This window comes from Lepidochelys kempii, chromosome 9 (assembly GCF_965140265.1).
Source record: "Lepidochelys kempii isolate rLepKem1 chromosome 9, rLepKem1.hap2, whole genome shotgun sequence".
NCBI classification, from domain to species: Eukaryota; Metazoa; Chordata; order Testudines; family Cheloniidae; genus Lepidochelys; species Lepidochelys kempii.
In genome coordinates, this window is record NC_133264.1 from 48,215,433 (window position 1) to 48,240,232 (window position 24,800).

General features: G+C 43.8%; 1 protein-coding gene across 8 annotated transcripts in view; it reads left to right on the forward strand.

The window, feature by feature from the left end:
• STAG1 (STAG1 cohesin complex component) overlaps positions 1 to 24,800 on the forward strand; it is a 380,157-nt gene that overhangs the window by 63,685 nt on the left and 291,672 nt on the right. For 7 of the 8 annotated variants that reach the window (XM_073360216.1, XM_073360223.1, XM_073360219.1 and 4 more), the window contains 2 exons: positions 7,977 to 8,117; positions 15,404 to 15,506. The exons of the other annotated variant lie outside the window; for it this stretch is intronic. In XM_073360216.1, coding sequence (XP_073216317.1) covers positions 8,089 to 8,117; positions 15,404 to 15,506 — 132 coding nt within the window. In that variant the 5' untranslated portion in view covers positions 7,977 to 8,088. The remainder of the gene's footprint in view (positions 1 to 7,976; positions 8,118 to 15,403; positions 15,507 to 24,800) is intronic. 8 annotated transcript variants of the gene reach the window in all.

The following is a 24,800-nucleotide window of genomic DNA, read 5'->3' on the forward strand; positions in this document are numbered from 1 at the left end:
GCAAGTGTTTGGGTACAGACCTGGTCCTTATGCTGCAATGCTGAGTGCTGCAATGATGCCAGCAGAGTTAATACTGGAGTGGCGCGGGAAAGTGTCCTACCGTGATGGATGAAATAAGGCAGCCCTTCCCAAAAAACCTTCTGCAAAGGATTGCAGAGTACCTCCATGAAAGCTTCCTAGAGATCTCCATGGAGAATTTCAGGGTCACTCACATGCACATAAACAGTCTTTTTCAGAGAGCACCCTCTGCAGAGCTGGAGTGGCCACCGATACCCATTGCACCTACTTTTTTCAGAATAAACATTAAAAATAGTACCATGTAACCCCTACGGTTTGATTGGAAGTGTAAACTCACCAGAGCTGCCTTTCCTGGCATCACGCTCTGCTGCCAGCTGGTCCTGTGTGGGCGTGGGCTCCAGGGTTAAAAACAGTTCTTGGCTGTTGAGTAGAATGGATCATCTGATTACTTGCCACACATTCTGCTCCTCCTCTTCCTCATCAACAATGTGATCTTCATTGCTCGTGGTCGCCTGGTGCTCCTGGGGGTATCCATGGAGCACTTTCGGGTAGTGGTGGGGTCGCTGCCGAGAATTTAATGCAGCTCGTCATAAAAGTGGTATGTCTGTGGGGAAGAATGATTGTTCGCCTCCCTTGTCTTCTAATACACTTGCTGAAGCTCCTTTATTTTCATGTGGCACTGCAGCGTATCCCTGGTGTAGCCCTTCTCCTTTATGCCCTGCATGATTTTGGCATAGATGTCAGTGTTCCTTCTGCTGAATCGGAGCTCTGCCTGCACAGACTGTTCTCCCCACACAGCAATAAGATCCACCACCTGCTGTGTATTCCATGCTGGAGTGCATTTGTGGCCTTGTGTCTCCATGATCATGTGTTGGTGAGCTCTCCACGCTGAGCAAACAGGAAATGAAAATTCAAAAGTACCCGGGGCTTTCACAAGGGAGTGGCTGTTTCCTGTGTACCTGGCTGACGTGCAGTGGAATTGAAAGCACTCTCCAGAGCGGTCACAGAGTGCTGTGGGACACCTCCTGGAGGCCAATTCATTCGAATTACACAATGCAGTGTCTACACTAGCCCCATGTTGACCTGTGGATGTCAAATCAAATGCTACGCCTCTCGCGGAGGTGGAGTACAGAAGTCGACTTTACAGGCCGCTTAAGTCTGTGGAAAGGACTCAGTAGTGTAGACACATATGTTATTCAGTCGAACTAACACAGCTTATGTCGACCTAACTTTCTAGTGTAGACCAAGCCTGAGACACTACCCAGGACATTACCAATTTTTGCATTAAGTGCCAGTTGGAGGGGAAATCTCATTTTGTTTTTTCTTATGGAGTATTTTTACAGAGAGGGAAAAACCTTAGAATTCTTTCCTATTGGGATCTAACTTTACTGTATAAGAAATGAATAAGTAGATAGCTAATCTTTTGTAATGTTTATTAATCAAAATTGATAATTTCCCTTCTCAGCTTGGACTGGTGACTGGGGCTTCAGTTCTCTGAACAGCTCCCCTTGCTGGGAGCACATTATGAAACTTGAATGCTTAAAATAAAAAAAAGGGGCTGGAGTTTCTGGCTTGGAAGTTGAGGAGGAATAAATGAGTTGTAATGGATCACAGAGCATCAGATACCCACTTCAGAGGAGAAAAATTTATGGTTAGATAAATCATTTTTTTACTGCTCTGGAGCAGCATAAAAAATGTATTGTTAGTAGTACTGTTTCAGTAGTGCCTCATGACCAACTGAGATCAGGGCCCACTGTGCTAGGTGTGATACAAACTCAAAATCTAGAAGTTTCCTGCTGCCAGCTGAATATCTGGCTGGCTCCTCCCAGGAGTTTTTCATTTCCAAAACCATGTGGCTGAAAGGGGAGGGGTGGGAATACATGGGCCCTGGTGACCCTGGTTGGGGAGGGCTCACTCCTGCATGGTTCTGAGTCCCAGAGTGGAGGGAAAAGGCATATCAAAATAACAAAATGCTTGCTGTGTCAGTTGTATTGTTCATTTTCATACTTAATCCTGTAAAACTGTCGGTTCTTTTTTGAGTGTTCTCTGCATATTCCCACTCATGGGATGCACCAGTTGGTTCAGGCTAGATAGTGGAAACATTCTAGTAGAAGTGCCTGTTAGATGCCCCTCCTAGCCCTTCTTTCTGTGTTTGTTAATCTACTGAATGTAAGACTGTAAATGGGGTGTGACTCTCCCACTTCAGTTCTTTTCAACTGCACCAAAAGACAGAGGTGAATCTCTCCAGGTCCTTTGGCTCCACATTTGTTTTCAAAGTAGGTTTAGAGATCTTAGTACTAGTTTTATTGCTAATCATAGTTAGGAGAGCTTAATAGTTATAACTTAATTCCTTGGTTATAATTAATAATAGTTAGCTCTTCTGTTCCATCTCCAGTTCCATGTTGGAGTTGAAGAATTTAAAAAAGTGTGTATCCTGTCAAGTGATCTTCCTGATGTCTGATGCTCAACCTAGTCTCTGGTGTGCCTGGATGAGGGCCATTCTCTATTAAGGCATTCAGTTTGCTCAACATTCCCGCCACAAACTCAGAAAGATCTACAGAACAGGCTGCAAGGCTTGCTACTTCAAGAACTGTTGGCTGTGTTGTGTTGGTTACAAATTTGAAAAAGTGCCCAATGCTAAGGACAGGAGTCCTGTCTTGGCTCCTGGCAAGTTCAGATTCAAGGAGAGAGAAGTTCTGTATAAGACATTGGTCTCTGTACCAGGCTCTGGATCCAAGGCAGTATCTGAATGGAAGGAAACCTTTCAAGCCATGAGTGAAAGTAAAGCGTTCTTCAACTTTGTCATCTCTGTCAAATATCAAGTCACAAGTTTGACATGGGTTTGCAGCTCTTAATCCTCATCAACAGTGTATCCACTTCCCCGCCATTTGGAAGCCAGCTTTCTCAATTCCTCCAGACAGGAACCTCAGTCACATTGGACAGCTGTGTTTTGGAAGTAATAGAGAAAGTCTCTGCCTTTGAATTAGAAAACGTTTATCAGTCCCCTTCCTCTCCCTTTTCAGGGATCTGTCCCACGAGAACACATTAAGAAATCCAGTCTCTGATTCTATTAGGAGCAATAAAGGAGGTTCCAAGGGGGTCCAGAAAGGGGTGTAATGCACAAGATATTTCCTAATATTAAAGGAAGTTGGAGGTCTCCATCCGCTATTAGACATGAGAAAGCTTAACACACATAGCAGGAAGTTCTAGAGTCATATGTTGCCTCTGGTGTCTATTAACCATTCCCTTTTGACTCTAAGTTGGTTTTCAACTTTTGAGGTAAAGGAGGATGCATATTTCCATATCTCTATAAGACTAAATCTTCACACACATCTACACTTCGCTATCTGCCAGGATAATTTTCAATACAAGGTTCTATCTTTTGGCTTTTTCTGCTGCACAACCGTTTTAATATTAGTTGTGTTAGCAGCTTGTCTGAGATAGTATTGTTATGGTATTTTCGTCTATCTATATTTGGATGATTGGCTTCTCAAAGTTTCAACAAAAGAAGGCCTTATGAAGAACATCTGCCTTACGTGTACTCTTTTGTGGAAAATTTAGGACTTGATGAATATGAAAAAAATCTCCTCTTTCCTACACAAAGAATTGCATTCATAAGGGGCAGATCTTGACTTTCAAGAAGGCAAAGTCTTTCTTCCAATGGCGAGATTTCTAAAATTTCAGTCTGTCATACAGATATTGATACAAAATCTCCTCTCAAAAGATAATTTTCTTTCAGGGACTTTGGCAATTTGTCACATTTTATGCCAGACTCAGAATGAGACCTTTTCAGCATTAGTGGCACAATGCTCCCGGAAATAGTAATGTATTGTTGGCCTATACAAATCTGAAAAGCAAAAGGCTAGCCTGTTCAGAATTGTCTCTCACAAAAGCAATTCTAGTGTCCTTGTTGTGGTGGACTCAACCAGAGAATGTTCTCAAAGGAGTATCTTTCAATCCTCTCACTCCTTTGTTGATGATCACTTTGGATACTTCCAAGAAAGGATGGAGAAAGCATGGAGACTATATATTGATTTGGAAATGTTGGAGCTATGGAGAAAAGGCATCACATATAACTAGGTCCCTACCAAAATCATGGTCCATTTTGTTCAATTTCGTGGTCATAAGATTTAAAAGTTTTAAAATTTAATGATTTCAGCTATTTAAATCTTAAATTTCACGGTATTGTGATTGTAGGGGTCCTGACCCAAAAAGGAGTTGGGGTGGGGGGGTGTCGCAATGTTATTGTGTGTGGGGGGGTTGCAGTACTGCTACCTTTACTCCTGTACTGCTGCTGGCAGCTGTGCTGCCTTTAGAGAAGAGCAGCTGGAGAGTGGCGGCTGCAGGCCGGGAGCCCAGCTCTAAAGGCAGAGCTGTCTCCAGTAGCAGCACAGAAGTAAGGATGGCATGGTATGGTATTTCCACCCTTACTTCTGCGCTGCTGTCTGCAGAGCTGGGCCCTCAGTCAGCAGCTGCCACTTTCCGGCCACCCAGCTCTGAAGGCAGCACTAGCAAGAAGTAAGGATGGCATGATATGGTATTGCACCCTTACTTCTGTGCTGCTGCTGGCAGGGTGCTGCCTTCAGAGCTGGGCACCTGGCCAACAGCCGCCTAGCTCTGAAGTCAGTGCAGAAGTAAGAGCAGTTGTGACAATACTGTGACATCCCCGAAAATAACCTGGTGACCCCCCCTCCCCCTGCAACTCCCTTATGAGTCAAGACCCCCCATTTGAGAAACACTGGTCTCTCCAGTGAAATCTGTGTAGTATAGGGTAAAAACATACAAAAGACCAGATTTCATGGGGGGGTGACCAGATTTCATTGTTTGTGACACGTTATTCATGACTGTGTATTTGGTAGGGCCCTACATATAAATATGCTAGAACTGAGGGCTATCAGTGTAGCTCTGAAATAATTTTCTATGTCATATCCACAACAAGGTAATATAAGTTGTCATGGAAAATACAGCAGCTGTCATTACCTGAACATGTAGGAAGGAGTTCACGCATGTCAACTATACAAGGAGGCAATCAAACAGTCGTGGGACTGGTGTATGTGCAACAATTGCTCTTAACTTAGCAAGCAAGGACAATGACAAAGCAGACCAACTCAGCAGAGACCTTACACAGCTGCATGAAAGTTCTGTAAAGGATTCACTAATTCAAAATATATTCAGCTTTTGAAGGTTTCCAGAGAGAGTTCTCTTCACCAACATGCAGTGCCCTATTTCCAGACAGAAACATTCTATCCATTGTCCTCATGTTTCTTCTGAATTGGGGGAGGGGACTGTTGTTTGTATGCTTTGCACTGATACAAAAGGTACTGGGAGAGAGAAGACATGATAGGACCAAGGTAATCTTAGTAGCTCCTCCATGGTCAAGGCAACAGTGGTGGGTGTTTGCCTACTACTGAAATCTATGAAAGGCTCTATCTTTAAGGATTTAGAGAATTTCAGGCCAGAAGGGATCATTAGATCATCTCGTTGGATCTCCTACATATCACAGGCCATTAAAATTCACCCAGTTGCTCCTGTATTGAGCCCAGTAATTTGTGTTTGACTAAAGCGTAACTTGTGTTTTGACTAAAGCACATGATCCAGAAAGAGGTTATATATCTTTTGATTTGAAGACACCAAAAGATGAAGAATCCACCACGTCCCTTGGCAGTTTGTTCCAATGGTTAATCGCCTTTGCTGTGAAAAACCATGAATGTGTGCCAGTTCAGAGTTTCATAAGGATAAATGTTATATTTAATCCACACAAACTGCAGAGGCTGAAAGAAAATGTTGTGTTTTGTTATGGGTTACCCATTTCGCATGCTGGTGTTGCACATTTGTAGTTTTGGAAGCTGAGAGATGTGCTTCGCGCTGACAGGAATGGGGAAGCACACTAGGCAGAGCTGCCGCTGCGGCCGCTTCTGACTGCATCCATTTTCCAGAAGTGGGAAAGGTTATGGCATGTTGTCGTCACTATTAAATATGATGTGTTGCTCCTGGTATATCTACTTTCAGTAACTTTTAAATGGTGATAAAAGGACACGGAGACAAAAACCTTCCTAATGCATGTTGCAGCTTCTCATGCTGTTGAAGAAGTTTGACACAAATCATAGAAGCTGCTTCATCAATGCAGTTTCTACCTTTGTTTCCCAGGCAGGTGCAGCTCCCCTTGTCATTTCTCTAATCTTGTGGAACCCACTTAAGTACATCAGCCAAGTATAAAAGTTAGGAAATTAATGCAAAAAATCCCTTTATTTTATTGACTCTTTAGGGTGCATCCTGATGGATCCTTATCAACCCAAAGCTTTAAAGGCATGGAATGAAGATATTTAAGGGAAAGTTCCTAGCATTCATTTCCCCCTTCACAGTGACTGCTAGGTTTTCTATAACACACTGCAGCACTCCATAATTAAGGCTATGTTTTAGTCATGAGTAGTTTTAGTAAAAGTCATCGACGGGTCACGAGCAGTAGACAAAAAATCACGGCCCGTGACCTGTCCATGACTTATACTATATCCCTGATAAAATCTTGAGAGAGCTGTGGGTGCTTGTGGGGGCCCCACAAGTGCTCCAGGGATGGCAGCCCAGGGGGCTCCAGTGGTGCTCAGGTGGGAGCAGCCCAGTGGGTGCCGCAGGTGCTGGGCGGGGTTGGTGGGACTCGCAGGCTCCCTACCTGGCTTCTCAGAAGCGGCAACATGTCCCTCCCTAAGCTCCTAGCTCCGCAGCTCCCATTGGCAGGGTACCGCGGCCAATGGGAGATGCGAGGGTGGTGCCAGGAGCTGAGGGAGGGACATGTTGCTGTTTCTGGGGAGACCCCCAAGGTAAGCACTGCCCAGAGTCCTCACCCCCTTCCGCGCCCCAGCCCTGAGCCCCGTCCCACACCCAAACTGTTGGTGGTTTGGGGGTGGCCCGAGACTGCCCCAGCAGCAGCCAGGCAGAAGTCACGGAGGTCACAGAAAGTCATGAAATCTATGCAATCCGTGACAAACTTGCAGTCTTATCCATAATGCATTCACTTTCATTTCCCACAGATACTGAAAAACAGCGCACACGCTTTATTTATCAAACTCACATCTAATGCAACAACTTTACAGCAATCCCTCATATTCTGCTGTATCAACAGATCAGCCCCTCTGAGTTTCACACAGTCCATTAATTTGGAAAGTTGTTCCGTAGAAGTCGCCTTTGTGATGTGATTATCTCACTGGTCTACAGACTAGAGGATACCTCTTGTGAGAATGCATACTTGTCTCTTTTATTTCAAGTTCTGCCTTTCTGTGTAAGGTGGATGAATTTAGCCCTGTATTACAGTTAGACATTCTTGTATCTGCTGTTTGGATTGCATAGAGGGAACAATCATCTAAAATGCTCTCATCCTGCATTTTATTAGGTAGTCTAATCAGGCAGCTGGAGTTCTAGGAAGGGAATGTTAACAAGAAGAGTTTTGTCTTAAGGCCTTCAGCTCAGGATTAACTTTGGTTGAAGTTAAACCCTATTGAATAGGTTCCGTTTTTCCTGGGTTGAATAGAAAGTGTGTTCACTAGTCCCTCACACTCTATACTCTTATATTTACATTTATTTTGTACTGTTTGTGTCTTTAGTTTTTTGTTTTCTTCGAATATTATGTATACAAAACTATGTTAATGTGACTTCAGCATGAATATATATCTAGGAATACAAAATGCCATACATGTAAATTCTTAAAAAATGTCATATTGTCTAGTGTTCAGATGCATGTTGCTGGGCCCAGTTGTAATGATGATATGTAATATATGATGTAATGCAAGGATATAGCCAAGTTGCCATGGTGTATTCATTCTGAATTTTTGGAGTTTCATATGATTGAAATAGTAAACTTAATACAGAGCTAACAGATTTTAGTCTATAACAATGTTTCATTTAATATATTGAACGTCCGTTTTGAAATCATGACTTTAACAAGTTTTCATCTTTTTATTTTATAGGTTGGACTTTGAGATTAATGAAAATCGTTATCAGGAAGTTGTCTTGTAACGTCATCACTAGAAGAAATTCTATGTAGTTCTAATATTTCATAGAGGGTGCTGTGCTACAAAAATGATTACTTCAGATTTGCCGGTGTTACAGTGAGTAGTTTAAATTTATTTTTCTTTTTTATTTGAATTCTTCACGTTACCAAAAATATGAAGAAGAATACTTCTTGGGGAGGAAGGGATGGCTTTGTGCTTAAGGTTGAGACTGAGATTAAGGTGCATATTTGTGTCTTTGGTAAAGACTTCTTGTGTGGACTGTAAGTCACCTGAAGTAGTAGTCTGCTTTGAAAAGTGACTATGTAAAAGTGGCACCATCTCACTGAACAGATATGTTTCTTCCTTTTCTTCCTGCATCAATAATAAAAATATTTTTTCACCATTTCTTATTTCTGATAGCACTGCAGAGCCAGCAGAGCTGTGGAAGTATGAGCTGGATTCTAGTCCTCACTCGTTTTCAACAAAATTGTTAATTATTCCAATTGTACATTCTCCTTTATAGCCAGGTCTACATATCTCACAAAAGATCTTCAGCGTCTGCTTTAGATAATAGGCTGGCTGTGTTTGCCTATAAGCAGCCCACAATGTTTGCTGGGGAATGTAAGTTGGTTGTGAAGATGAAATGAGTCAAATGGATCTCCACCTACATAAGGTACAGAGCAGTAGAATGGATTGAATGGAGTGGCTGTCCAGAGGGTGAGCTGAGCAGATTGAAGGATGCAATTCTAGGAGTATCCAAGTCTGGGTAAAAATTGGGGCAGAACTTTGTTGCCTTGTTAATATCTTTACTAAAAATCAAACCCTACGGAGGGGTCAACTTAGATTTTATGTAGTGTGGACTGTGTGTGAGAGCAGGTTAGGAAAGGCACCAGCTTACATGCTGCTTGGAGGCAGAAACTAAGCTCTTCAGTCATTTCCTGAGGTCTGGGCTCCAGCCTTGGATTGCCGACCAGTTCTCTCCTATCTTTAAATGGCAGGAGGACAACATATTTCCTTCTCCAAAACAAGAGCAGTTTTTAAAAAGTATATTCTAGAATTTTAATTTTTTCTACTTCATTTGGGACATATTTGTGCTTGGCTGTCTAACTTTTCTAAGCAGGACTACTCTTCAAGATTTGCTGAAACCTTGAACCATCTTTCTCTCCCGCAGCTCAGTGTGCAAACAGCACACTTGGGAAAAAGAAGCCATGATCTTTCTCTTCCTAAAGTGACTAGACTGAAGTTCTTGCTGCTGATGTTCCCAGGCGCCTTCTACCCAAGTAGAAGAGAGAAGTAACTGTTCAGGCTTCCTTGCCCTGCTGGCAAATTCCCTTCCCCCAGCATTCAAGAGGACTGTCAAGAAGCAGTCAGAAAAGATCACTTCAGCCTACCAACCTGAACTGTGATCCTGGGGAAACTCAAACAAAGCTCAGCATAGCAGGAACAGACTGCTGCACCTCCTGAGAAGCAGATCCTTCATAACAGGACAGACATTGGCTCAGGAATGAAAGCCTCATGAATAAAGGGAGGTACTTTCAGCAGCTTTTTAGGGATCAATGGCCACGATAATGTCCAAATGACTATTTCCTTCTTTGTGTCTCAAGAAATGAGCCATCCATTCTGTTGTGTAGGAACCTTTTTTAGATTTTCTGCCCTGCAGCTTGGAAGTGGGAGAACCCAGATAGTTTTGCTGGCATTAAGACCCCATAGGCTCAATTTCATCTAGTCCGTAGTACCCAGCCATCTCACCCTGTGACCTTTCATCATGGGGTTAATACCTGTATTTTTGCTGGCACTCCCTGTTTCAGAAGGATTCCTTCCAAAGAGAGGTCTGTCTTCAGAATGCAAAACACCTGTGCCTCAGAGTACTCCAAGGCCAAAAGCAAGGCCTTCTGTAGGTGCTCTTGTGAATCCTACAGAGAAGATGCTACACAACAACCTGAATTCCTAGTCTGTTTCTGAGGTGCTGCAGAACAGCCCCAAAGAGAAGCAGAGTTCATTTCTTTCTTTGACCTTTCTGACCCTTCCAGAGATTCCAGGCAGTGTCTCAGGCATTCGAGGAAGGGCACACCCTCCTTTAGTGCTTTTCCAGGTGACTTGGTCTGATGGTAGCAAGTACCGCATTTACCCCTGGCAAAACTTTAACAACCTCAGCAACATTAGCAAATGTCCATTATTGATGTAGATGCACTAGTTAAGGGTGTGGTGTGTGTTCACAGCAAAAATGTGAGGTTATCACTAAAGTTTGGCTTGCAGTGTAAAGTGTTGTGTAGTATGTTTTTTTATCTGTTTGAGGCAGAAGGGAGTTTCTTGATGATTTGTGTAGTTTGTTGTTCTCAGTAGAAACCTGCTGTGTGAGGAGTCTGATACAGTTAAGAGCTGTCCAATAACCTGGCATTTCCTTATGACCATTAACTTGTCACCAAAGGTTTGCTCTTACCCAACCTTAACTGGCTTAAAATTAAGTTTGTTTATGCTAATGTGGCACTTCTAATAGAGGAGGTGTAGGAGGCTATTGGAGGCACATGGAAAAGTGGAGAAGGGATGGCTCTCCTCACTTTTCCTTACGGTGTGAGGAAAATGACTGGAGCACAGATGTTTATGATAGTGGTGAAAGCAGAGTCAAGTGAGGAGGGTAGGAATGGGTTGAGGAGGGCAGGAATGGGTACAGAAATATCTGTGTATCAGTTGTCACATCATTATTGCAGGGCTAATGAGGTAGGTAATGTTCACCTGAGAAAAGACTTTTCCCTGTGAATCTGCAGGACCTGTTGCAGGATGGAGGAGATGAATGCCACCCAGTTCCCCTATTTATCCCATCCCAATTTTATGGAAAGATGTGAGTAAGGGCGAGGTTATAGAAGATTCCCCACTTCTTGTTTGACTTATGAGATGGCAGGTTAAGGCACTTTGTGCATTCTTCTCTCGTGGCCTAAATCTTACTCCAGCTCAACAATGCCTATACCATTATGGGAGAACCTGTCCTACGTAGCATCTGCTCTGCCAAGCCATTCAAGGCTCTTCAGAGTAGAGGAGCCTCTCTTGAAGCCACAGAGCTTTGAAAGAACCTAGGGAACCTCCAGCACTGGAGCTCATAGCTCCTGTATCCTGGGAATCCTGGCTGCTGCTTCCCATAAGTGGGCCTGGGTTCACAGCATACAGGAGCTAGGGACCTCAGTGCTGGGGACTCTCCTGCTCTTGTGGAAGGTCTGTGGCTTTGACAGAGACTCCCAGGCTCTGAGGTGCTATGTATGTTACATATGACAGGCTGCCCTTGCCAAGGAGTGGAGGCTGTCCTTTATGTCATGTCCCCACTACATCAGATGGAAGGGAGGCTGTGAGGAGCACATCTTCCCACCTGACCATGTGCACCGTTGGAGTCCTCCTTGAGCCCTCACTGCTGCCCCCTTTGCAGGAGGACTCACCTGCCTCATTAGACTGACAGTGTCATGTGGTGAACTTCTTCTGATGAGGATCCCTGCAAACCAAAAGTATCTTGCTATCCAAGAAAGGTGATTGAGGAGTGGGTCTATCAGACAGATTAAGAGAGTGCTTTGCTTCCTATAAAGAGTAGAGGGGGGAAGATTGTAAATTATTCAGTTGTTCCTTCCACACCCACCATACTAATGTGATGGTCTCTATCTTGTCTGACACATCAGGGATTGAACAGAGACTCTCCAGATCTTCAGCAAAGAGCCAAGCATTTGGTTTAGGGCTGTAGCAGACTTACACCTCCTGTTGATTGTGTAAAAAGGGGACATGTAACACTTACTGACTAGTGGAGTTACGCTTATGCTTTATATGTCCAAGAATGTGACCATGCACCCTAGGGCTAGGAGTGCTATAGGATTTGTTGAGGCTAGGGGAAATCTTCAGAGATTAGGAGATCTGGAGGCATGCTGTGGCAAAGGTAAGGGGAAACTACTGGGGACCTTCCTCCCACAGTCTCCTGGACCCCATCTCCTAATAGTTTTCTGTCCAGTTTTGTGAGCACCAGGCTGGTCATCTTCTCTGAGGCCATCCTGGCTTTAGTCCTGTTGGAAACAATATTAGATGGTAGGCATCTTTACAAAGGGCAGCCTCACTTCCACATGCAAATGGTGGTTCCCTTAGGCAGTGTATGGCTTCAGTCACATTTGGTCACAGCCAATGGTGGCTGCTTTGAATAAGTCAGTTAGCTACATAATAACCATTACCAGTATTATAGACGTAAAGAAAAGGAGTACTAGTGGCACCTTAGAGACTAACCAATTTATTTGAGCATAAGCTTTCGTGAACTACAGCTCACTTCAGCTTATGCTCAGATAAATTGGTTAGTCTCTAAGGTGCCACTAGTACTCCTTTTCTTTTTGTGAATACAGACTAACACGCTGCTACTCTGAAACCTGTTGTTATAGACATAATCATCAATTCCACTTCTGCTGTACTGCTGCAAACTGGTTTGACCCCACTTAATTAAGTAAAGTAGTTAATTGTTTATCATTTTTTCTTTGCATGGTTTTTCTTTTTCTGAGAATAAAGAATTCTTTCTGCGTGTATTTTCATGACAACAAAAGTGTTCCAAAAAAAAAAGTGACACCCTTTCAGAAAATCACTTTTTTCAGATTTTTAAATACTCTGATATTTGACAACTACAAAACCTTGGAACTCAGATACACTTTAGAAAATTCAGACATATTGAGATTTATAATATCCATTACTTTTCTCTAAAAATATTTAGGTGAGAACAGAATTACAAAAGTCTCAAGGGGAGATTCTAACACAACCGTAACTATGATGTTCATATAGTTAAATGTTTGTTCTATTTTATTAGTGATGTTCCCACCCAAATTTACGGAACATTTTTGATAAAATCACATTGGAGGATCTGTGGACCTGGCCCTGAAGGAAGATGGTGCCAGATCCACTGAACTGATCCACACTTGTTTGTGTTTAAGACTGTATAATCTTAACTAAATTGGCCTGATTTTCCCTTCACACCTAATTTATACCAGTGGAACTCCGTTGACTTCAGAGGAGTTACCCATGATTTTCATTAATGTGAGATAAAAATGAGATCCTGATAATTCTGAAAGGTGGATCTGGTGCTCTGCCACAAGTGGTCTTTGACCCATAGAGATATTGTTGAATTAGTTTATTGGTAATACAAGTGAAAGTTAAAATAAATTCATTCATGTCATCTTGAGAAATAATCTCATTTATGAGATCTTCAGGGGCAGAACCCAGTGCTCCAGAGGATGAGTGACTGGTCTGGTTCTTCAAGTAGCAATCCTCTGGTTGAAGAGCCATTGTAGGACCAGTGGACCTGACTTCCAGAAGAAAGGACATTTTTGTGTAACAATTTTACTATTTAAAGTGTGGTCCTGCTCTAAAAAGTGACACTGTGGGCTTCCACACTTAGGGCTGGTCTCCACTACGTAGCTAGGTTGACATAAGGCAGTTGATGTCGACCTAATTATGTCAGTGTCTACGCTACAGCCTTCTTCCAGCTGATGCACATTCCCTATGTGGCAGGACACCTCCTTCATCTCTCCAGACTTAGCACTTCCTCCTCTGGTGATGGTGGGCCTGGGGTAATCAGCCTCATTTAGGGCAGAGTTTGCCTTCCCTCTTCTGTGCTCCTTTGGTTGTATTTTCAGGGTCGGCCTATGGGGTGATCCTCCACCAGACAAAAAGGAAACCGCCTCATAAACACAAAAACCCCAGGGGTATACCTTTCGCCTCCTCCTTGCCAGTGCAGGGTGTCGTCCTGTTGATTGCTCTGGGGTGTCAGTCTTTCCTCTAGCAGGTGCTAAGGTTTGTCTGTTTCCCCTATAGGAAGGAGCACAGGCTCTCACCCTGGCGTAGGTTATTTTCCTGCTGCCACTAGCCTGACCGGAGCTTGTCTCTCTCTCTTCTCCCTTTCTCTCACCAGAGGAGGGGTTTTAAAAGATCTCAGGCAGCCCTTAATTGGATTCAGGTGTCTCTAATTGACCTAAGGTAGCCCTTTCTCAGCTAGTAGGGAAGAGGGCGTTTAACATTCTAGGGCTAACATATCTGCCTTCCAGCACCCTCTTGCAGCCTGTCCGGCCTGACTTTGTCATACCTACTACATTGACATAATAACTCCACCTCCACAAGAGGTGTTAGGCTCATGTTGGTGTAGCTAGGGTGACCCAGGGTCTGTGTAGACACTGCGTCCCTGCCGTCGGCTGTTGGCTGTCTTGTCAATTTCATGGAAGGAGCCCAGCTGCTTCCTGGAGAGCTGGGCAGCTGGACCCTGCTCCCAGCTGAGAGCCTAAGTGAGAAGCCCTGGCAGCTTTGGAGCTGCTGGGAGTCAGGGTGAGAAGCTTCAGACCCCGCTGGGAGCTGGGCAGGGAGTAGAGCCAAGAAACAGAGGCAACTGAACCTCAGTCTATGGGGATGAGAAAGCTCCGGGCGGCTTCCTCCATTCTTCCTGGGGATCGGGGTGTGTGTGTGTGTGGGGGCAGCCCACTGAGAGCCTGTGGGGCAGCTGGACTCCCGGCAGGGAGTTGCCAGTGGAGTGGAGAGACTGGGCTCTCAGTACCCCACGCTGCCCTTCTTAGGTCAGTGGAAGCACTCCTCAATGAGGATGCGCATCACCGACCTAAGGAGAGGGTAGTGTGGACATGCAGTAATTACTGTGGTTGCTGTATGTTGACCTACTGTAGGTTGACTTCTACTTCTAGTGTAGACATACCCTTAGTGTCTCAATGACTTACAGATCAGATTTGCTCATTGTACAAGTGAAATGGTTTTCCTAAGTCCCAGAGTCACAAACTCAACCTGGGATGAGAAAATCAATCTGACTGTCTCTCTGATTTGTGCATCATCACCAGCAATAAAGATTCTTCAGGATAAATCCTGCCCTTATTTGCACTGTGCAATCCCATTGTCTTTGAGTGCAGTTGAGGTTAGAATTTGGTCTTTAGTTGGAATTTACATAACCACTTTAATGAAGTGAGAGCTAGAATAGAATCCAGCTTGCTTACCTGATATCTGTATTGGCTCTCAGGGCTAACGAGTAAATAGTAGTAAAATCTTATTTTGGTCATGAGAACAAGCTGATACTACTGAGTACACATGTGAATGGATCTGTTAAGAAGGTGCTGTTTAACGTAGTCAATTTTCAAAGTAGAATTTCACTTTAAAAGAGCCAGTTATTTAAATGAGTCTTCAGGTCTGAGAGGATACAGTGTAATTTCTAACTTCATAAAACTTACATAGTTTAGCATTCCTCCATACATAGCAGTGTTTGATGAATTTGCAGAGTGAATGCTGCACAAGGCTTTTAAAGGATAATTTGTTTTATTCTGTACTATACCTAAATATTTAATCAGTGTCAATTATAAATTAATAACTTGTTTCAAATAATTTTAATTTAACTAGTATTTTTTCCCTAGGGATTCAACAAATGAAACTACTGCACATTCAGATGCTGGCAGTGAGCTTGAAGAAACAGAAGTCAAAGGAAAGAGAAAAAGGGGCCGTCCTGGCAGGCCTCCAGTATGTGGTGTTTAGTTTTGTGTTGTTGTGCATCAATTTAAACTTGACTGCAGATTGTTCTCCCATCCTGTCCTCTTAGTGATCACATTGTAGGTTTGCAATGAACAATTTGTCAAACTATATGAAGATTTATAGTGCATAATACATGTCAGACTGATTTGAAAATATTGTTTGCTGAAATAGAAGTATAGCATCTGATTTAAAAGATAAGCTGGTAATAGCCATTAATACTTTTTTCTTTACATACATACATATTAAAATTTTACATTTTGTTATTTGTCCTATAATAATCTTCCCAGGCATGAGAGTAGTTTTATTAACCATAACTTCTTTCTACTATTAAAATTTGTAATGGATACTTCACTTAAATGCTGTGAAACGATACTTGAGTCATCTTTAAGTGGCTTTTAATTTCTTGAGAACTGGAAAGTAGGCTCACACTTTTAATATAATGTTTAGTTGTTCCCTAGGGAGATCTGTTCATGTAGGTTAAAAGATTAAGATAAATGAACATATTTTGTGTCCTGAATCCAGATAAGGAGCTTTGTTCTTTAGTATAATATAGTTATCGCTAGATTTGGTATCTGCTGTATAGGTATTTACTAACAGAAGGTTCTTCTTCAGGGGCCTTTGTACATTACCACATCATGAATGGGAATGTACCTAGGCAATTCAAAAACTTACAGTAACTAGTAAGTAACCCTTTTTATGTTTATAAGATATTTATTCATAAGAGAAGTAACTTCCTCAGCAGGCACATATATAACTGTGGAGGCTGTGTTTTATCAAGCTGTTCACTCTAGGTAGATTCAGTCATCACAAGTATTAATATTAATGTTTGATTGTATAATCAGAATTACACAGTATGTAATAAGATTTTTTGTAAGAGTTTTACATAGTTTTTTGTGAGCTTTTAATAATTTTGTCTATTTGCCAATTTGTTTCTTCCTCATGACTGTTCTGGTGTCAGCTCAGCTAGAGTACATTAATGGAATATATGTTATAAGCGATCATGTAAGTATATAGAACATATCTGGTGTTAGAATATCTGGTTCTAAAAGGTTGATTATAAAGATTTGAAAATCCATCCCAGTACATGTACAGTAGGAAAATTACATTGTTTTCCTGTAGAATTTTAATCCTTAATTATCTATTGGTATGTTAGGTTTGTAGTTAACAGCTCTATCCACTGAAGGACTTCCAGCTTACCAGATCCGTTTTGCAAATGTTTCAGAATCTGTTGGAAGCATAGGACTGGAATGGACCTCCTGAGTCATTGAGTTCAGTCCCTTGCTATCACAGGCAACCCTGTCATAAACTCCTGTTCATAAATTTATCAAGATCCATCTTAAAACCAGTTAGGTTGTATGCTACCACTATGCCTATTGAAGGATGTTCCAGAACCTCACTTCTCTCATGGGTACAGGGAACTTCTCACACTGGTCTGGTCATGAATGCTGAGTACCTGTCTTGCATCCAGAAACCACTTCAATTATTTTTTGTCTTAAGCTTTCCAGCTGATCTTGCTGTCACATTTGTATTGTTTCCTTGTGAGTCCTCAGCTGAGTGTCTATGTGCTAGAAAGCAGCAGTTTCCTCTCAGTGCTCTTTCTGAGAGCATCTTTTGTAGGTTTTTTATTTCTTCTCTCCTTCCCATGATTCCTAATTATATATATATATAATATGGAACTCTTTAGAAGGGATTCTAAGAGCAGCCTGGGGGAAAATCCTTGATCCAGTGGCATTTCCTTCTTGTGGTCAGCACAGCAGAGGCTCAGCTGCACTTCAAAAGACTGCTCTCTATAGCAGTTTTCCTACTCACTGAAGTCTGGAAGTATGGCCTCTTCGTAGTGGCCCAGGAGAGCTTTTTTTTAAACACATACAGGCAGCCTCCTACCTCAGTGCGATGTGGAAAATTTCTCAGATGGCCAATCTCAGAAGGAGAAAATGCTTTAAATGTACTGGTGAGACAACACCCTGTTTTCAGTGGTGATCCTTTGGACCAGCACCTGCAAGCCAAGAGACTTTCTACTCTTTATCTCTCCAAACTCCTGTGTTTTTTCCCTCTGATTGCCACCTAAGGGCAAGTTCCATTGATCCTCCATGGCCTGTCTCTTAAGTTTGAGATGGAAATACTTGAATGGCTTGTTCTTTTGAGAGGCTGAACAAGAACTCTCCTGTCCAAGGGCACTATCCAAATCAGACGCAGAAGGTTCCCTTCATTGTCCCTTCCCAAAACCACTGCCTGCAGATCTTCCTTGTATTTGTCAGAGAGCTCATCTGTTTCAGTGACCTCTTCCTACCCAAACCAAAAGACCCAAGCTGCTGCTGCTCCTCCTCATCTGAGAAGTATACCACAAAGAAGGTCAACATCAAAAAGCAATAAGCCCGATTCATTTTTCTGTGTTTATCACAACAACTAAGTCAATTGTTTTATAAATCGACAGTCCAGCCTACTGTAATACTATCTGTTCTACTGGTCGCCTCTCAGAAAGGATATTTAAGAATTAGAGAAGGTTCAGAAAAAAAAATGTGATTTATTAGAGGCATGGAAAAACTCTTACATGAAGAGAGATTGAAGAGATAGGGATTGTTTACCTTAGAAAAAGGCAAGTAACAGGGGACATGAAAAAAGAATAAAGGTAGATTGGGAGTATTTCTTCTTCCCTGTCTCGTGACACAAGAACAAGGGGACAGTGAATGAAACTGAAAGGAGGACATTCAGAACTAAGAAAAGGAAATACTTTTTCACACAACACCTAATTAGACTGTGGAACTCCTTGCTACAGGATTCCATTAAGGCAAAGCATCTTGCAAGTTTCAAAGAAGGATTGATCATTTACATAAATAACAAAAATATCCACAGTTGTTATGGTTAATGCTTAAAGAAAGTTTTGAAAAGGATATGAAACAACGTACTTCGGGGTTCAACCACGCTCCATTTGGGGTTAGGGTGAGACCTTCATGGGTGACAGATTATCTCACATCTGCCTAATGCAAAGTTTCATAGATTCCAAGGCCAGAAGGGACAATTATGATCATCTAATCTAATCTCTTGTATAAAACAGGCCATAGAACTTCCCCAAAATAATTCATAGCTTATCTTTTTAGAAAAACATCCAGTCTTGATTTAAAAACTGTGTTGTTACAATGGTTAATTATTCTCATTGTTAAAACTTTGCCTTATTTTCAGTCTGAATGTCCAGCAAATGCATTTACACATTTCTCTGCTAGAATGAAGAGCTCATTATTAGATATTTGTTTGCCATGTAGATACTTGTAATCAAGTCATCCTTTAATCTTCTCTTTGTTACGCTAAATAGCTTGAGCGCCTTAAGTCTATTGTAATCCTTTAATCATTCTCGTGGCTCTTCTCTGAACCATCTTCAGTTTATCAACGTCTTTCCTGAATTGTGGGCACCAGAGCTGGAAACGGTATTCCAGCAGTGGTTGCACCAGTGCCAAATAGAGAGGTAAAATAACCTTCCTACTTGAGATTCATCTGTTTAAGCACCTTCCTCTGAAAAAGCTGGTGCTGGCCACTGACCAAGACAGGATACCGGACTAGATGGACCACAGACCTGATCCAGTATAACAATTCCTATGTTCTTGAATTTTGGCTGCAGGGACATATTTTTTTCTTTTCCAACTAATCTGAATCAGATATAGTAATCTCCTTTGGAGGGAGATGACCTGGATGGCTGAGCTGTTACATACCAATCTGGAGATCAAATAATAATCTTTTATTCATTCAGTTCAAGAAAGACCTCCCTCAAAATGCAGTTGAAAGAAATGAAAAAGTAGTTTGTCTGATCCTTAAAAGGCTTGAGAAAAAAAGTGGACCCTGTATGGTTCTGTCCAGCTAAGAGGCCCTCAACATAGTATTTTTAACAATGCATCAGTTACAACAGGATCTGTGATCTCCCCATTAATTCTCTATGCTCTTCTTGATTCAAATACAGAAGGGAATAACTAGTTGAGAACTAAAGGCAAAATCATATTAAAAACTCAAATCTTATAAAATAGCTTTTCATAAATTAATAGATTTTAAGCCCAGAGTGAACCATGACCATATAATGGGATTCCCTGAATATCACAAGCCACAGGAAAGCTTCACCCAGTGTTTACTGCATGAGACCCAATAACCTGTGGTTGAGCTAGTGTGTATTTCCTAGAAAGACTTCAGATCTTCATTTAAATACTCCAAGTGATGGAGAATCTACCCTATTCCGTGGTAATCTGTTCTTGTGGGTAAATACTGTCACGGTTAAAAATTTGCACCTTATTTTCAGTTTGAATTTTTTAACTTCTGTTTATTGCCATTGGATGATCTTATGCTTTTGTCTGCTAGATTAGAATGCTCTAATAATAAATAACTTCTCTTCATATAAATATTCGTATACCATGATCAAAATCCCTCTTAATGTTTTCTCTGATAAACTAAATATATTGTACTCCTTAAGTCTCTCATTGTAAGGCATGTTTTCCAGACCTCATGTTGTTAGCTATCTTGTACATTAAAGCCTTTGGTGGCATTGTATTTTTGGACAGAGTCGTCTTCGCTCTAGATCACAGAAATATATAGTTGCTAATTTGGGGTACAGATATTTCCCCTAGAGAAAACTTCATCCCAGCAACACTGATGGCACAAAACTACTCTGCTAATCTCTCATTAAAACCTTGAAGGATTCCTCAATGAAGTACTGTGGCACTGAAAACGTTTCTCCAGCAGTCGTGAAAAAGGCTCTTCTTGTGGGAGGGTGGTGGTGAGGATGCTGAGCCAGCTTGCCCAAGATTTTTGGGGGTCAAGCTGAAAAAAAATGTTCATGCTTGGACCAGTACAGCCACGTAGGCTTTAGAAATGATCAAAAAGGGATATCATAAAGATTTTCAGTGTTCTCCTCCTATTGCATTCCTTTTTCCCCACCCAGAGAAGTAGTAAGTCATACTGGACTCAATTCAGAACTTACTATATCCATCAGCAGAAGAGAGGAGCAGGTTTATACTTCAAATTCTGTGTTATCACTAAAAAAAAAACAAAACAAAACTGGAGGCTTCCACCCATTACTCACTTTCTTGTCTTTGGATCTGCAGATACGGAAAGCACAATTTGGATGGAAATGTTAGCTCTCCGTATTTTGGAAATTGCCCCTTCGTGATATCCTTTGTTCAGCTGATCTAAGAGAAGTCTTTCTCTGTGTCCCCATTAACTCCTGCTAATCAATATTTTCTCCAGTTTGCTATCCAGAATCAATGTTTGCAAATTAAGACTTTGCCACTGAGCCTCTCACTTGCCACTCGGATGTTTCTGAAACTGATGAAGATCCTAGTACCAAGTCGCACATAGGAGGGACTCATGTCTTTCATTACCTATTTAACCTCTTGGTAAAAGCTTTGTCCACAGAATCAGCAGTCCAGCACAAATCCAGGACAACTCAGGTTCATAGTTTAACTTACAGTGTAACTCCTTAATGCCACTTCAAAACACCTGCCACCTGGGGACCAAATAAAGTCCATCTTGGGCATTGTCTAATTATTTTGTGAAAAAAGCCTCAAGACATATAGTACACAATAGATCAGTTTCTCAATACTCCACAATCTTGACATGGAGCTGCTTTTGGTTAACTAGCTTGGTAGTCTAATATGTAAACATAGTCCCATAGGCAGTGCTTTCTCTGTATATGTCTGAATAATGTTCTCATAAGAAATGGGAACTTCCTTCCTATCTCTTGTAGGGTCGGGGCTGGCATCTCGAGTCCATATGCTCGCAACTTCCTGATCCTATGTCGCCTAGCCTCAATTTAAGTTAGAGTTCTGAGGAACAAACAGCCCTAATGTATGCCACTGGTGTAAGGTCCCTCAGTGACCTTAAACCATGGGGTATGAGGCACAGTTGTGCTTTACTCTGCCTTGCTCCTCCTCCTTTCTCCTAGCCCATCCGCTGGCATGCATCTGACTCACCCTTTCTTCCTCTTATGCCAGGGGTATGGAGAAGGCTGGCACAGAAGTCAGTTCTTCAGCCTGCCCTAGCTTTTTTCCAGGTGAGAGTTTCCCTGTGCAGAGGGAATTCTCTGCTGGGCATATCTGGCCATTTGAAGTCCACATGTTGCTGCTATGTTCAACCATGCCAAATGGGTTTAACAAACCACAGACTATGACCCTTAATGCTTCATTCTATGCTTTGTGGAAGTCTAGGCACAACCTACTCAGCATCAGTAAACCCCTGGTGGAGCCTCTATCAAGGCCTGGATGAACAGAATATTTTTCTATGTTTCAAGGCAAATAGTCACACCAGGAGACTTTCTACAGAATAAATCTTCTTCTTTGAGTGCTTCCTCATATCAGTTCCAGTTAGATGTGCGCACGCTGCATACATGGCCGTCGGAGAGTTTTACCCCAGCAATACCTTATGGGTTGGCTGTGGAACTCCCTGGAGTGGCACCTTCATGGCACTCGATATATACCCCAGCCTACCCAGTGCCTCCTCAGTTCCTTCTTACCACCCTTGACAGTTGCTGGAACTGTGGAGTCCTGCTTCACTTGCTCTCCACTCTCCCTAGTGTTTATCTAATAGTTAATAGTTTATAGTTGTTGTCGTTAGTTGTAGTTGGTTTACTTCGTGTTAGTGGGGTTGGGGGGCGTTGCCCTTCCTCCCCAATTCTTCTCTTGGTCTCATGCCCAAAGCTCAAGGATTCAAGCCCTGCGGTTCCTGCTCTAAGCCCATGCCAACGGGTGACCCCCATGACTCTTGCCTGAAGTGTCTCAGGGAGGCTCATCAAGCAGAGAGGTGCAGGATCTGTAAAGGGTTTCGTCCACAGACTAAGGAGGAGTGGGATTTTTGTTTAAAGCAGCTCGTCATGGAGGTGGCTCTTAGCCCTCAGCATCCTGCAGCGTGCTAAGAACCAGCACCATGCGCCTCGGTGAGCAGCGACCTGGCAGCAGCAGCAGGAGTGGCACCGCAGTTGGACTCTAATCGAGACCCACAGCACTGATGCTCCCCAGCATCGCAACTGGCGGCATCGGCCTGGCACCGCTCCCATTCTCCTGACCAGAAGCAGCACTGGAAGCAGGAAAAGGGTGGCATGCTTCTGCAGAGACCAGTCTCCCTGGAACCGCTGGTGAAGGTACGTCCTGGAGCGGAGCATCTGGGGGCACAGGCTACGACCCTGACACTATTGACAGTGGCCCCGAGGGGAGAGCTGTTGAGTCCGGTACTGCTGGACTCCCTGGCGTGCAGCATGGTTGAGACCCAGTTGCCATCTACCCCAGATACTTTTGCGTCTGCAAAGGATCTTATTGCCATGACGGCATCGGCATCCCTCCCGTGGCACCATGCCAGGGCAAGCTGACCCTGAACCACCCGTCGGCACCACTGGTTGAGCTACGTCACTGATCCCTCTCTTGGCACCATTCCCAGTCCCGCCGCTTGCAGTCCCAGCACCGCTCTCCTTTGTGGCGCCGGTTGTACTCGCGGTGGTGCTGCTCTTGCTCCTGTCGCCAGTCCAGGTACTGCTCTGCCCGCTGGTTGTTGTTAAGGAGCAGATCCTGGACTTGCCGCCATTCAACATCTCTGCCCAGATCCAGGTGCCGTTCCAGGTCTCGGTACCAGTCCGCTCCCCAGCCTCACTCACCGTTGCCGTGAACTGGCGCAGATCTGCTTGGCACCGGCTTGGCCATCCAACTCTGCTTCTCACTCTTTGGGATCAGAGGTGGGGTCATGTTTTTTGGACCTTAGCTTCCTGGAGGGAGGGGTAGGGTCTTGGCGGGCGCAGGGGCCCAGTCAGTGGCCGTTCTGGATGCCATGGGCATACCACCAGGCCCAGGGTTCTCCGTCTAGGGCTTCAGTCCCATCCGAGCTGCGAGTGCCAGAGGCTACTGCCAGCCGGCCTGCCCCGGGGGGCACGGAGACTGTGGTGGCTTCTCTCCCCGCTTCAGGACCTCCTCAGACACCAATTCCTGGATTGGCCCCCAAAGTCAGTGGCACAGAACAACTAGCCCCAGCTCTGCAAGGAACCCTCCACGACCCTCTCCCCCGCGTGGCCGCCTCCTTACCCGACGAGGCAGTAGCAGGCACTGCTGTCTCGGGTCCCACTCCGATAGACCTCCGTGCCCACCAGGACCTCCTGTGCTGGGTGGCACGGAATATGAACCTTCGGGCGGAAGAGGAGGTAGAGGTGGAGGACCCCATGTGGACATTCGGACTGCAGAAGCTCCATCGGGGTGGCCCTGTCCCTTAGTCAGACCATCCAAGATAATGTCAGGACAATCTGGCAGACCCCTGCGTCCATCCCCCGACTGCAAAGGGGGTGGAGCGGAGATACTTTGTCCCCTGTTTGCTCGTGGTTGCATCTGTGAACGAAAAGGAACGACATGGCCAGCCGGCCCCAGCGACCAAGTCAAAGGACGCCAAGTGCCTTGATTTGTTTGGACGCAAAGTTTATTCTTCGGGGGGACTTCAGCTCAGGATTGCTAATCAGCAGGCGCTCCTGAGTCATTACAATTTTAACTCCTGGAACTTCATGCTGAAGTTTAAGGAGTTGGTACCTCCTGAGTCCAGAGAGGAGTTTGGGACTCTGGTTGATGAAGGCAAAACAGTGGCACGGACCTCTTTGCAGGCCTCGCTGGACCCTGTGGACTCTGTCGCATGTACTTGGTCTTCAGGGATCGCGATGAGGCGTATCTCCTGGCTATAAGCCTCTGGCCTGCCCCCAGAGTTTTAGCAAACACTGCAGGACCTCCGCTTTGATGGCGAGGGCCTGTTTTCGGAAAAGACTGACTCAAGGCTACATAGACTTAAGGATTCAAGGGCGACAATGAAGTCCCTGGGCCTGCACACACCGGCTACCCAGCGGAAACCCTTCATGCCTCAACAGCCACAACAATGCGCATATCGTCCTCAGCTGAGATAGGACTTCTTTAGGAGGTAGGGGCATAATGGCAGGAGGAAACCCTCCAACCCCCCATCAGGACAAGGCCAGGGCCCGACCCAGCCTTCGTCGGGCTCAAAACAGGCCTTCTGAAGGGACGCCCAAGGATGGTGTACCGGACCTCACTCAGGATCCTACCCCACCTTCCTTGAGGCGGTTATCCAATTTCTACCATGCTTGGTCTCAAATAACCATGGATCGCTGGGTCCTCTGCATGGTGGAAGTGGGATACTCTCTCCAATTTTCTTCCTCCCCACCCTCCTTCCCTATCCCTCTTCAGGGACCCTTCTCATGAGCAACTCCTTATTCAGGAGGTTCAGACGCTCCTTGCCATGGGGGCAATCGAGGAGGTTCAGAGGGAACTAAGG